This window comes from Diadema setosum, chromosome 5, assembly GCF_964275005.1.
Source record: "Diadema setosum chromosome 5, eeDiaSeto1, whole genome shotgun sequence".
In the NCBI taxonomy this organism is placed as follows: Eukaryota; Metazoa; Echinodermata; class Echinoidea; order Diadematoida; family Diadematidae; genus Diadema; species Diadema setosum.
In genome coordinates, this window is record NC_092689.1 from 45,059,271 (window position 1) to 45,074,075 (window position 14,805).

At 38.0% G+C, this 14,805-nt stretch overlaps 1 protein-coding gene across 1 annotated transcript in view; it reads left to right on the forward strand.

Annotated features, from left to right (window-relative positions):
* The window catches only part of LOC140228740 (rap guanine nucleotide exchange factor 2-like), a 125,156-nt gene extending 115,819 nt beyond the window's left edge, over positions 1-9,337 (forward strand). Inside the window, exons 32-34 of the mRNA XM_072309021.1 lie at positions 1,199-1,285; positions 3,452-3,496; positions 4,678-9,337. Of these exons, the coding sequence (XP_072165122.1) occupies positions 1,199-1,285; positions 3,452-3,496; positions 4,678-4,703 (158 nt within the window). The 3' untranslated portion in view covers positions 4,704-9,337. The remainder of the gene's footprint in view (positions 1-1,198; positions 1,286-3,451; positions 3,497-4,677) is intronic.
* The last annotated feature ends 5,468 nt before the right edge of the window (positions 9,338-14,805 follow it).

The following is a 14,805-nucleotide window of genomic DNA, read 5'->3' on the forward strand; positions in this document are numbered from 1 at the left end:
TATTGACTGTCTTGCTTCATGATGAATATCCATGTCAAGACTAATCACCCAATTCTTTGTCCATCTTAGAATACTTTCATATTATATGTCATGTGCCCTTGTAAGAGTATGAGTGATAGAAAATGTAACAGTGATAACTGCTAGGGACTAAATACACCATGGAGAATTGTGCCCTTGTTTGCATTTCCTGCAGGTCTTTGTACAATGGTGAATATTGCTTGGAATGGCCATCAGAAAAAAGAAAATACATGTATATAGTGCAGAAAGTAAGGAATGCATGAAAGTATGATGTATTGATGTGGTTCATTGTTTAGAAGGGATGTTGTTCATAGATGTTCATTCATTTGACAGGCATCTGTGTCAATTGAGCCAGTGCAGTGCATGTTGGCGACAATATGATTTGTCAGAACTACAATTTACATGTATTTGAGCTGTGTCAAAAGTTGAGTGATCCCAGAATCCATGCAGTCAGCTTTCTGTTTCAGTGGCTTTATGCTCTATAAAATATCATATATCCGTTTAGAAACTAGCAGCATCAGCATCCCAATATATCAATTGTTCTGACACCTTGACTCAAATATCATTGGATGCAGAGATTTAACCCTTTCTGTGCTACAGACTTTGGACAGTGTGTACAATGCTATGGGTTTTTCTCTGCCAATCAACACTCAAAGCACACAAAGGGGCTAGGAGATGTTTACACAAGATGACATGTACTTATGTCTGAATTGATATATTGATCGTCTTGAATATCACGTCATGTCTGTTATGTGTGCTTTATTCAAAGCTTTATTCAAAACCAGCAGATGAAAAGTACAGACCTGCTTAGTAGTGTGGGATCAAGTCAGTTATCCTACAAGTTGTACTCACTGACGTGAGTGATGAATAAATATTTGTAATAATATAACTGAATGGCTTCTGTGTGCAAAATGTGATTACAGAGGCTAAAACTGACTCTACAACTTTACTCTCCTACTAGACTCTACTCTACAACTTTATGCATGTATCTTTGTGTTTTGTTATGTATATGTATCCAATGTATTTAGAAATTGATGTGACTTACAAGTGTATGAAATATATTCTAAATCACTTTTATGTGCTTGTAAAATCATCAACAAATGAAATGATCCCTTGATTTTAATCTTTGTGTATAATTTTAATGTCTAATTCTCTCCTTGTGATTTTTCTCGTGGTGCAGTCCCACCTCCCAAACTCTACTCCCCACCCCCTCAAGAGATGCAAGAGAGAAAACCACCTGACTATGAGATTGCTGCAGCTCGTGCACGTAAGTCTTTATTGCTGATACTCACTCATACTGAATGACTTAACAGTGTAGTGACTGGCCAAAGTGTATCATAAGCAAACACACAGTCATGACTTTGCAAACTTGTATTCCTCTTGCAATAACCAGCTCAAAACATTATGGGGACATCCTGAACATGTACTGTAACACATGGGTTGGCAGAGTTATGTTATTCAGGAGAGCTTGGGTAAACTAAATGGCTTCATTTCAGAAAGCTTTGCATAAAATGTAGCAAATTCAGCAGTATGGTGATATGGTTATTTGGAAAAGAAAAATAGTGGCAGTCCCAAGTTAGAGATCTCACTACTCTTCTGTTACAAGCTGCAGACTGAGCAAATTTAGCCTGACATTTTTTTTCCCCATGAAAATAATTAAAATCATTTGTGAAATTTGTTATTTATAACTATTCTATTTGAAGAAACTAAATGTCTGGTATCAAGATTTTAGAGCAACTAGTTTTGAAGTAGCTTAATTAAAGTATGATTCAATAGACTTTAGAAAAACAAAACAAACAAAAAAACACCTCCAATGCTAAACTACTCTCCTGGTGAGGATAATGTTAGAGTATTGTAAAAATGTCCCTAATGTAGTCTAATGCAATTGTGTGTTTTGAAGAAAATAAATTTCTGAATGTTTTGATGTTAAACTTTTTGTGAGTAGATAGATTCAAATGTCATGGAAATTTGAGTGTGCAGACCAACTAAGCTTTGCCAAAAAGCCAGAGTTCTTGGATTACTATTATTGGAAAATATTTTGACCTCAAGAGGATACTCTATACTCATGAGGCATTTGAAATCCAAACTTAATCATTTCAGTGGAGAACAAATGCAGTTGAAATTGTTTCAGTATAAAAATGTAGATAATATTCACAAAGCATTAAATATATGATTAATGCAGATTGCATTATCATTGTATCGGGTCATATACTAATGAAGGAATAATACATAAATTGTTTGAAAAGACCAGCAGTTTACCATTTGACCTTTACATTCTTGGTGAAATCAGTCCATAAGCTCAGAAGTCCATCAATGCTGATGTTTTCATATTTTGTGCAAAGAGTTCCCACATTCCATCATAAACATCTTGTGCAATATTTGTCATTTCTCTTAATCTGCTATTTTCAGCCAACCCTCTTTTCACAATGTTTCCATTATAGCCAAAGCATGGATCATATAACTGCGGATATTTAGCGAAAAATATTTGAAGAAGGTGAACTCAGTATGAGTAGGTGTGACATAGAGGATTGTGGTTGTTTGGATGGATGTAGCTTTGTATCACAGTCTGTCATGCAGTTGTTATGGATGTCTTTTTGGTCATTCATCTTTCTCTTTTTTTGCATTCTGCAATTGAAAAGTGGCACGATCTTGCCATCAAAGTCGTACACTTGGCACTTAGTGACAACATTTGATGTTGTCACCATGCATTTCTCTCTGGGTTCTGCAACATGTGTGATCTGCATGAGTGTTGTAGTGTGTCAGTGTCGTCACGGTCACAGGGAAGATGAGGTGCTTTCGGGTCAGAGTCTGAAAACCCCTTGGAAGTGAAATAGAAACACGACAGACATTTTCTTTCTGTGAGACACATCAAAACAGGAAGTGTTCGCACACATGATCACTGTTTGAATGTCTTTAATGGTTTAATGTTCCTTGAACTCACTCATTCATACAAACTATTGTTGATGTCAGTTCTGTGTGACCAGAAGCAATTTTGGGTCTGAAAGTAGATTTTTCAAAAAGTGAGGTAAAAGTTGTAAATAACACTTTCAAGTATAAGTGAGTTACCTGGTTTAAGTTTTATTTCATCCAGTTAATAGGACATATTGTGTCTATTTGCTCAATATGCAAAATCGCACTTTTTAAATTTCCACTACCTCATAACATGGGCTGAATTGGACCAGCTTGAAATGCACACCAGGCTTTGGGTACTTACTTGCACAGTATTCCAACTAAATTGTGCACAGAAAGGGTGACCCATTTCAAACCTGTCTCTAGAAGTGATTTAGGAGGACCTTGTCACATCTTCTCCTGTGATGAAAAGTATTTTTGATGTGTGTATGTGTGTGTTCAATTTTTGTGTCCATTGCATCTTTTTTTTTTTTTCCTTGCCTGATGCTCACTGTGTGAACCCAATTCTTTCCATGTTTTGTAGGGGACTTGCCGCGTAGTAGTGAATCTTGCGATTTCTACGACTCAGGTACGTGTCAATGCCATGAAAGCCATAGCTGATATCTCTTTCCTTGCTCTCCTTCAGTAAGCACTGCCTTTTTACCGCACAGAGAAAACTCTTCTATAAGATTGTTGCAAACTATTGGTGGGCGTAGTCAATGGTGAATATCTTCCAAACTTATTATTTACTCTGTTTCACACTAGCTCTGTTTTCTACTGTTTTATGATGGTATTCCATATTGGCTGTTTTAGTCTTTTCTTCTTTTTTTTTTAGATGGCATTGAAACTTTAGATCTTCATCTCACTTATGAATGGGGCTAGGTGAAACTGACTGCAGTTATTTGATACCTGTGACAAAAAACAAACAAACAAACAGACAACCCTATCAGAAGCTGGCCAAAGCAGTCCATCATTTCATGATGCCTATAGACATACTTACCACCATTGCAAACACCTCCCATGGAACATTGTACTTGCATTTCCATATGCCTGTCAGTAAGTTCCAAATCAGTGTGAAACCATGAATCACAGAGCATGCAAACTTGGCCATGTCAATATTGGGGTGCTTTTGAATGCTGTTGAGTGGCAAGCTGACATAATTATTGTTCATTTTTTCATTGTGCATGGCAGTATGGAATGTGCTCAACTTTCTTTTGTGTCGAAGTATGTGGTGCTTTTAAGTTTTCTGTGCACTGTATTTTGATAGCAGTCTTAAGTACATGTCATTTGCATGTCCGTGAAAAGTACTTCAATGAGTTTCCACACTATCAGGAGCACCAAAAGAGAATATGTTTCAAACTTTCAGCAAATGAGAAACAATAATTGAACTGTTTCATTTCATATCCTCTTTCATGCTGAAAACCTTCAGACAATCCACTTATGCTTGGCTCCTGCAATAGAAAAGTGTGGACAACAGCACAAAGAAGCAAGCAGTTAAACTTTCATGACAAAAAGGGAAATACATGTATATCTTGCAAATATGTGTAGATACAAAGAAGGAAATTTAATGGACAGATGGTGAACATAGATTGATTGAAAGATAAATAGACATACTGATAGATAGATGGATAGGCAGCTATATAAATACATGCTTGTATGTCATGTGCATGATATTCATATACTAAGATTCATTGATAGCTCTTGGCTCTGTCTTTATTAAAGACATCAGAGTTATTCTAAATTATTCTCTTTATTTTCTTGTTTCTACAGATAACGAACAGGTTTCCGTAGTATAGCATCCACGCATTTGGTGATACATCTTTCCAGTGGTTCTGAGACAGAAATAAAACCCTGTCGGCTGAAAGCAGCATTGTGATCGATGGAGAAACTCGCTTGTGAGAACGTTAAGCGAATTACGTTAGAGCGAAAAAAAAAAAATGAAACAGACAGGAGGACTGAAACCTTGTAGTCAGAGCACTGGATATCAGAGAGAAAGACACTGTGGATGCCATCTATGAGGGGCCAATGTTTGGAGCTAACATCAAAGATGGCGATTGAGGAAGCGAATAAGGAGAAGGGATCTGGACTGCATCTCATTACCGATCTGGTATCCTCCGCAGGTGACAGCTTCATCTGATGTTGGTTGCGGAGAGCAAGCTCCTGGTTTCAACTAACGCTCCCCTCGTTTGATTCGGACCTGGTTTGCAGACGGGATGTGCATGGATCAAATATTTCTGCTGCTTTGTGTGAGAGACCACAATCATTGTAACATACTTCATAATATGACGCAAATGCAGCGTTTTTCAACAATTTTCAGCACAGGGACTTCACAGTCGTAGCCATTGTCCTTGTGATAAATGAACTGCATAAAGAGGGAAACAGAACATCAGAGGACCATAAGGACTGCAACCTCAAAGCCAATAACCTCCACTTGTCTAGCTGTGGTAGAAGAAACAAACACCATCTCTGAAGGTTCCCCAATCTGTGTGAGAATTTCATAAGAAATCCTAGGCCTTGAATATAGTCATGTCAGGTGTATACAGGTCGTAGACAAAATTTTATACACAAAATGTCCATCTAGACCTTTAGGTAAAGCAGTAGTTGCTTGGCAACCCTGAGGTTACTATTCGTGACAATGGCCTCTGAACAAACTGTGCTATGAGTGCTGAAGAGGCTTCCATGAAGAATTAGACCATATCACATTTTGTGATGACTTATTATTTAAATACATATTGTCGTAGGAGAGTTGCTAATTTGCCACTCACTTCTTATGCTTGCCATTCCTCTGCCCTTGAGAAAACCAGTATTGAGGCATGTAAAAGTAGAATGGGAACAGAACAAAATGTCTTGAGACATGATGATCATCCTTGGTTACTGTGGATGTAATAATATGTCATTCTTGCTTGAATCAAGCAAAAGATAATATTATTGTCAATATGGAGTAATAGGGTGTGTCATTTTGTAGCTGCTGAATAATTTAAAACCAAGATTTAATTTTCTTTCGCTTCCACCATCATCATTTATCTGACTGTGATTTGAAGTGTACCAGAGCTTGGCTGATAGAAAGTTGGAATGATGTAAATGTTTTTACCAAAGCTGGTGTGGGGTCATGTACACACATACTAGAATATCATTACAAAAGAGCTTGTACATGTGTGATGTGGTGGCAGAACACTTGATATACTGTTACTGTCTGTTATTGAAAGTAATTTTTATATGGTTGTTCGCTCTGCAAACAGTCTTGTCAAAGGTAAACGTTCTAATTATCTGAGTAGTGACAATGCCATTACTCAGAACAATGGGATAGAACTCAGTGCTGTACATGTCTTTATGCTGTAAAATGGGTTTGTGGTATCTTATGGTATGTTGTACAGGATATTTGCAATTTCATGAATGTGTACCCCAGTGCTTGTGAGATTCATTTGGATAAATATTTTTGGCACATTTGCTTGTACAGAGCTTTACTTTTCTTGTCCTCTGCAATGCCAGGTGTAACAGTGAGAAGAATACTGAAAGAAATTGCGATATATATATATAGATATCTGTGTATCTATTCATGTCATTTTTGTGCAATCTGGGATAATTTCTTCCTATTGTTTAGTAGTGATATTGAATACTGTTGAGTAGTGCATACATGAGACAAGGTTTTCTATGTTCTTGTTTGTATAAAGTTAGCATGTATTGTGGAAGATGTGAGTATAAATAAGCATCACCTTGCACGGATGGATGTTGTGCTTCATTTATTTGGCAGGCAGTGATTACACACACACGCACAGGTCATCATAATACATGCACAGATTGTCAAAGCACACTAGTGGGTTCATGTGGCAAGCTGTATGGTGTAGCTATGTGCTTCTCTCTGACAGTCACTTGTAATAAACCACCAGAAGTTGGTGTGTGTTAGGGGCAGACCACTTCACTAGGCTATCACCCTGCTTTCTGTGCTCTTCACAAGGAGTAGTGAAGAGGACTCCTGTTAGGCGATGTTTGCATCCGTCTCCCACACAAAACCTCTATTAAAAGTCCTACCCAAGGGACACATACTTTTTATTTACTTCTAATCTACTAGGGACACACCAGTTACAATGCTCAGCTACACTCTAGTGTCCAGACATTCAGGCGCCACCCCACCTTCCTGTTCTGACATCAGTTACCTCACCTTCCTACAACTCCAGGCAAAGGAAGTATTCTACAAATGACCTCTGGCATTCATTGCAGGGTGATGGAGAAGTCCGAGAAGCTATTAGGAACTGTTCCTGACAATTATTCCAGCTCACCAGCATTTGATTTCAGCTGTATTTTAACTTGAGAATTCATTGTAAAGAGATATTGTCCGTTTCCTGTTATATTGAAATCAGATTATGAAATAATTATGTTCAGAAAAGATTGCTCACTCTGCTTGATGGTAGAATTGGTAGAGGGTTGTGGTGGAGATGATAGGAGAGATGGTATCAACAGGTGTTTGGGGATACTACACACTATGCACTCCACAGCAAACATGCTTTTCAGTGGCCTGCAGAAAAATTGTGATTCCTGAGACCAGCATGGCCTCGCATCCCTGTCTTAAAGTTAACTTCTACCTGTAGATAAATGACCAGGATGGGTAACATGACTGGTGGGATTCACACTCTGTGGTTAGAGTAGGTCCTGTGCTTGAGACTAAAAATGTTACAAAAGTTGAAGACTGAAAACATGACAACAAAAATCCTAACCTTGATGATCTGATAGGAATGTTGTCATGGGATGTCTGTTTGTTAGTTGTGAAAGAAAAGTTCACTGATAGAGGGAGAGCCTTAAGGTTTCGGATCAATTGTTCCACAAACATAGTTTCCTGTGAAGCCGCATAAAATAATCTTATCATTATAGACATATTACACTTATATTCAATCATTGTGTAACAATTTGTATAACCTTTTATACTGTGGGTAATTCAGTTCACTTTTTTTTTTTTTTATTTACATCTAGACCCTGATAATTCAATGCTAACACCTAGGCATGTCCATAACAAAGAAATATCATAAAAGATCAATTCCTTTTGGTTCATGGCTTCTAACTTGATGTCACTCAAGATTTGGTCATTTCTTGTGATTACAGATGATAATGGATGACATGAATCAAGAATGAAGTAGTAGCAGTGGGTACCATTGATATACATCAGCACAGTCAAGTTCCACCATGCAGTAAACATCTGGCACTTTGATTATCTGTAGGTAGGGTATGGTGAGGTAAAATGAATGTCATATCCAGTGTGACTACATACAAGGTTGCATCTGTGTGCTTTAGTTTTTAGACTGCTTTGACTGGCAAACAGTCATTATCCAATCATGAACAACCAAATGAAAGAATGTCTGTGTTTTTTTTACGCCTGGCTTTGGTGCAGGGTAATGGCCTAGACAGCCATGCTAGTTTGAATGTTAGTCTCTATCCAGACACATTACCGCTGTGTTGGTACACTAGACCAATGTCCATCACTCACCATACATCCTCACAACTCAGGAGCTACCAGCACCATATTCAAAGTGCACTTGTAGGTTGTCTCATTTTTGTTTCTACTTGATAGGAGATACATTTGTAACATAATCCTGTCTAAGTTTTCAACCCTCTGTGGCTGTAGCCATGATCCCGTCACCATTTTGTCAGTATTGTATATCTGTGTTTTTGCACATATGTGGTATTGTCACCGCAGTCAGCTTATTGTACTCAGATTACAGTCTGTGAAGGATAAATTTGTCAAGATGATTCATAGAGAAGAGAATGTTAACCCTACAAGACTGTCTTGCAGTGATAGGATAGACTTGCACTGTGATGGATGTTGAAAGTAAGAGATGAGCAGAGTGGACAAGGAAGAATGCACCTTGCCATGGATGTCACAGGAACATCCTGCTTATAAATATGTGATGGACAGTGTGTGGTCTTGTCAGTGTTTGTACATCAGTCATCTATCTGGTCCTAAGGCTCCTCAGTATCATGCCAAGCACTGTGATTTGTTCCTCACTTCTTGACTTGTGTATTTATTTCTTTAACAACCCTATGCACTAAGTACCAAAAGAGGCACATTCTGTATGTATGATGAAATGGTATATTTTATGTATTGTATGCTGTCTGGATAATCATTTGTGGTACATCGTCATGGCAATTTGAAAACAAGTGGAAAGATCATCCAAGGCTGTCATATTTAATTGTGTATATAGCACTTGTAAAATATATTCAGCATGTATTACGCAAAAACGACAACAAAAGTTATAAAATTCATTACTTCAAGGCCTTGGACCACACTACTGCATTTTGGGCCGTTGTATTTATTATCAAAAAAATGCATTTTAGGAAGACAAAAGTGTTGGGAAGGAGAATTTGAGTGTACATTGTATAGACCATACTTGATGATGGATTGATCTTCCCGGTGGCAAGGAAATAAAAAATGCATATAGAAAGGGAACAAGATGTCTTGACATCATTTGTAAAATTCTTTGTCATGGTGTGTGGGATATGGACAGCAATAAAAGAGATTCCTCCATATATATATATATATATATATGTAATATAATTATAATATATATGGAGGATATATATACAAGTGTATATTAGAAGTAAATATGGAGCATATATATACATATATACACATATACATTATGTATGTGTATATATTATATATAGATAGATAGATATTATAGATTTGGAGAGAGGGAGAGATTACACACAAACACATAAGTATATTGATAGGTAGATTTCTATGTAATATAGATTCTCTATAGACCACATACTTTCAATTGTAAGGCTAAACAAGGCCCTTTACTGCTCGGAGGAGGGGTGGCGTTCACATGGTAGCTTGCTTATGAGCATTGGAGTGCTTGATTAATAGCCACGTGGGAAATGGGTCAAACATGCATGTAGTATATTATACACACATAAATACATGATTATACATTCTACATGAATATATATATATATATATATATATATATATATATATATATATATATATATATAATGTTTATAGATGTAAGGTGTCTACATAATCATAAAAATATGCTGTACATATACATGTAAATACAAGTACGCATATGTTTATATATGAATATATATGTGTATATATATATGATATATATATATATATATATATATATATATATATATATATAGATAGATAGATAGATATATAATATATATATATATAGAGAGAGAGAGAGAGAAAGATGCCTATGTGGAGTGAAAGAAGGAGAGAGTCAGTTGCTTAAGAACTGTTTACTGTAGTGCTATAAATGACCAAGCAAACAAACAACAATCATCATCATCATCGACTGCAATAAAACAACCTTCTAAATTAACCTTTTTTTTTAATTTTATTTTTTATTTTTATTTTTTTCTTTCAGATTGACAAACCTTCGGAATTTCAAACCACTAATCTTTATGTTTGGAGTAAAAAATCTTTCAAAAACGAAGTGTGGACTTCAAATCTACATCACAAGATCAAGATGACTCTCCTCATGTACTCAAAAGACAGCACGATGAAAATGCGCCTGATCGCAGGAACAGTACAGAGAGATGGCGGATCCAGGGGGAGCACATCAGGGGGCAGAGCTACCAAGTCTCACGCATTCTGCGTGAGACTCAAGCATTTAGGGGCCGTCTCACGATCTCACGCATGGCACCCATTTTGCTCACGCATCGGGCAAAGTCTGCAACTTGGGCCTATAATAAGGAGCATAGCTCAAAAGATTAAAGTGATAGTTGCAATTGAAGGTATATTTCCCTTTTGTCTCTCAAAATAAGTAAAAAAATAGTCACTTAAGTATGCACCTGATCGCACCATTAAGAGCTAAAAATTGAAAAAGCTCCCTACCGTGGGAGGCCACCGGGGGAGAAACCCCTCCCACACCCTCGCTCGCTGGCACATTCGCGCGCCGAGATGCCGAGCGATGCCGAGTCATGAAAATCTCACTCATAAAAATTTCTTGAACTTGGCATCCCTGCAGGGGGACATTTCATGAAGCATTTTGTCCGACAAAGTTGTCGGACAAATTTGCTCTCAGCCAATCAAATGCAAGGATTTCAGTAGCTGGTAACAGTTTGTCAGAAAAATATCCGACCAAAACGCTTCATGAAATGCCCCCCAGACGCCCCCCCCCCCTTCTTTTTTTTTTTTTTTTGTTAAGACAAAAGAAATAAAAATAATGAAAAAAATGGGAGAGGGATGCCTGCGCCCCCTTTAACTTTGTAAAGGCGTCCCCTCTTTATGGAATTCCTAGATCCGCCCCAGCAGAGTATACCATACAGGCACATAATGTACAAACAAATACCAGTTTCATAAAGTGTTAATCATTAGTCATGAGGTCATGATACTAGTACAGTATAGCTCCTTATATTGACACTAGCGATAATGAGAAATAAATGCTTGCATTCTCAACAATTTTCTATCCGCCGAATAACATGTGTTCCAGCATTATGTCAGTCAGTGCGTCTTTTTACACCTTGTATGTTTATAGCTCACAACGTACACACTATCCTACCGACGACTGTTTGTACAATACAATTTGCGAATGATCATGGTGAGAAAAACACCCCCCCCCCCCCCAAAAAAAAAAAAACCCAAACAAACAAACAAACAAACAAACAAACAAAAAACAGCAGACAGAAAGTTACAGTATAATACAAAAACAAATTCTTGTATCAACCCTTGTTCTTGCCGGGCCTAAACTTACCAAACTTACCAGTTCTTCTTATAGCATGAAGACTCAAATTTCAACTTTATCTGTGGTACAGCAACAGACTCGAATGACACCATAGGAATGACCAGGTACCTCCAACATTCTGAACGGAGACCATCACGGTAAACAAATAGATTATGTTTAATATGATTTACGTAATTTTCGCTCACATCTGCCCGATCTTCAAAGGTATAGGCATATCAGGTGAACTCGTCGGTGAAAACTGCAATGCAAGAGAATATCACTGGTCTCTATTCATGTATTAATTGAATAATAATAATATATTACAATGTATTTCTGAATTCTGCACAGAGTGTAGTGTATTGAGAGCATGCAGGGGAGGCTTGTGCCGAAAGGGTGGGTTGGGTGGTGGCGCGTCGCGTTAATGGGAACACCACCCTTCGTCCAAAGCCCCCCCGGTTTTGCCGAAAGGGTGCGTTGGGAGCGTTGGGTCGCGTCGCGTTGACTGGAACCCCACCCTTCGTCCAAAGCTCCCCCGGTTTTGCCGACAGGGTGCGTTGGTACTTTTTCTCATGTAATATTAAAAGACGAGTTTTGAATTTATATTTAACCTTCAAACAACCATTTCAAAGAGGCTAGGCCTATCGTCCGGATCGGTTACGCTCTATTACCACTTGGTCTACAGCCAGTTGGTCTAATAGACTGTTTAATATCAGTTGGTCTAATAACCAGATGCTGATGATTTTTGAGAGAAGGTGTTTGCATGGCGTGGTATTAGATACACTTGGTTTGCGGTTCACCATGTATGTATAGTCCTGAGAAGGACTGTTGGAGTGACAGGAGAAGGATAGAAAGAAAAGTTGGATGAGAGGTGAGAATTGAGTAAGAGTATTCTTTCTGGAATGAGTGTAGTCCTGAAAAGGACTGTGAACCAAGGAAGTATAGAACCAAGGAAGTATAGGAGAGTAAGAGACTCAACGTTTCGGACAGTTGACTGTCCGTCCTCAGGACGGACAGTCCGTCCTCTCCTGAGGACGGACAGTCAACTGTCCGAAACGTTGAGTCTCTTACTCTCCTATACTTCCTTGGTTCTATACTTCCTTGGTTCACAGTCCTTTTCAGGACTACACTCATTCCAGAAAGAATACTCTTACTCAATTCTCACCTCTCATCCAACTTTTCTTTCTATCCTTCTCCTGTCACTCCAACAGTCCTTCTCAGGACTATACATACATGGTGAACCGCAAACCAAGTGTATCTAACCAGATGCTCTCGTCATATTTCGTCCAATTACTGTTTGGTCTAATTGTTATTTGGTTTAATTACTATTTGGTCTACAGTCAATTCGTCTAATAATAGCCATTTGGTCTATTTTTGGTCTAACACCAATTTATATCATCAAATACCGATTTGGTCTATTATGAGTTGGTCTAATTCCATTTCGTCTAATCATCAAATGGTCTAATATAAAACCAAATTTGTCCAATATAAATTTGGTGTACACATCATTAATTTTGGTCCATTGCCCAGTTAGTCTAGCCTCTATCATCATTTAGTCTTCACCCATTTAGTCTAATAACCATTGATCTTATTGTCATTTGGTCTAATAGCCAGCCTCCTGGTCTAATCAGGTACCATTTGGTCCAATCATCGTTTCGTCTATATGACCAACTGGGCTATTTTTTTTGGGGGGGGGGTGGGGACCCTTTTTCATTGATATGTACACCAAATTTATATTGGACAAATTTGGTTTTATTTTAGACCATTTGATGATTAGACGAAATGGAATTAGACCAACTCATAATAGACCAAAAATAGACCAAATGGCTATTATTAGACGAATTGACTGTAGACCAAATAGTAATTAAACCAAATAACAATTAGACCAAACAGTAATTGGACGAAATGATGACTAGATCAACTGGTTATTAGACCAACTGATATTAAACAGTCTATTAGACCAACTGGCTGTAGACCAAGTGGTAATAGAGTGTAAACCGATCCGGACGATAGCCTCTTTGAAATGGTTGTTTGAAGGTTAAATATAAATTCAAAACTCTTTTAATATTACATGAGAAAAAGTACCAACGCACCCTTTCGGCAAAACCGGGGGAGCTTTGGACGAAGGGTGGGGTTCCAGTCAACGCGACGCGACCCAACGCTCCCAACACACCCTTTCGGCAAAACCGGGGGGCTTTGGACGAAGGGTGGTGTTCCCATTAACGCGACGCGCCACCACCCAACCCACCCTTTCGGCACAAGCCTGCAGGGCATACTGACAACTTGTCATCCTCGTCAACATGAAAGACATTTAGCAATCTTTAGATCTTCGACGCGAACGCTGTATGGTAGACAATGCAGCCTCTCTAGTAGGACAATGTCCGCGCGCGCATACATGCGAACATTTTTTTTCCCACCTAATTAGCGTCGTCTTTGCGTTGGCATCGCAGATCTACAGCTCACTAAAATCCATAGCAACATAGGAGTCATACCCGAATGTCAACCAGAAGAAAAGGGTTATTATCAAAACTTTCATTACCTTCAAATTGTCACTGTCACATGCAAAGAAGGTGAGGTTTTATACGTTTTACAGGATTAGTAGGAATACGCACCATACGGTTCCTTTTCAATTCTCTTGTCTCAAAGTATATAGGCCTACTTAGATGGAAAAGTGATGTGCTCTTTAATAGTTATCATAATATTTTGATGCAATAATGCTGTTTATTTCTCATGTTAAATTCTTGAATTCTACATTCATTCATCTATCTGAAAACCCCGAGACATTTTCAAACAGTGACTTTTAATACATGCGATTATTATGAAACGAAACAACGTTAGATGACATGAGGACGAGTGTAAGGCAAAAATAAATGAATAAATAAATGAATAAATAAAATTATTTGCCAGTGCATTATAGGAAAAGTATTTCCCACACCCGAACTGATGGGAAAGCCACCTTTTATGGCTGGTCGATGCCACATTCATATAGATTCCTATTAATAAGCTATAAAATGCAAAGAGGGAGAGGGAGTGATTCCATATAGCCTATGGCTCTATAGCCTAATAAAACGAGAACAGAAAAAAAAAATCCAATCTCTATTTGGAAAACAAACTCCCTTTTCTCCCCCCCCCCCATCTCTCTTCCTCTCTTTCTCAGAGATGGGTTTCACATTTCTCGAGGATGCTCATGACTGATAAGTTGTTGTCCTTGTTTTGTTTTGTTTTCAAAAGG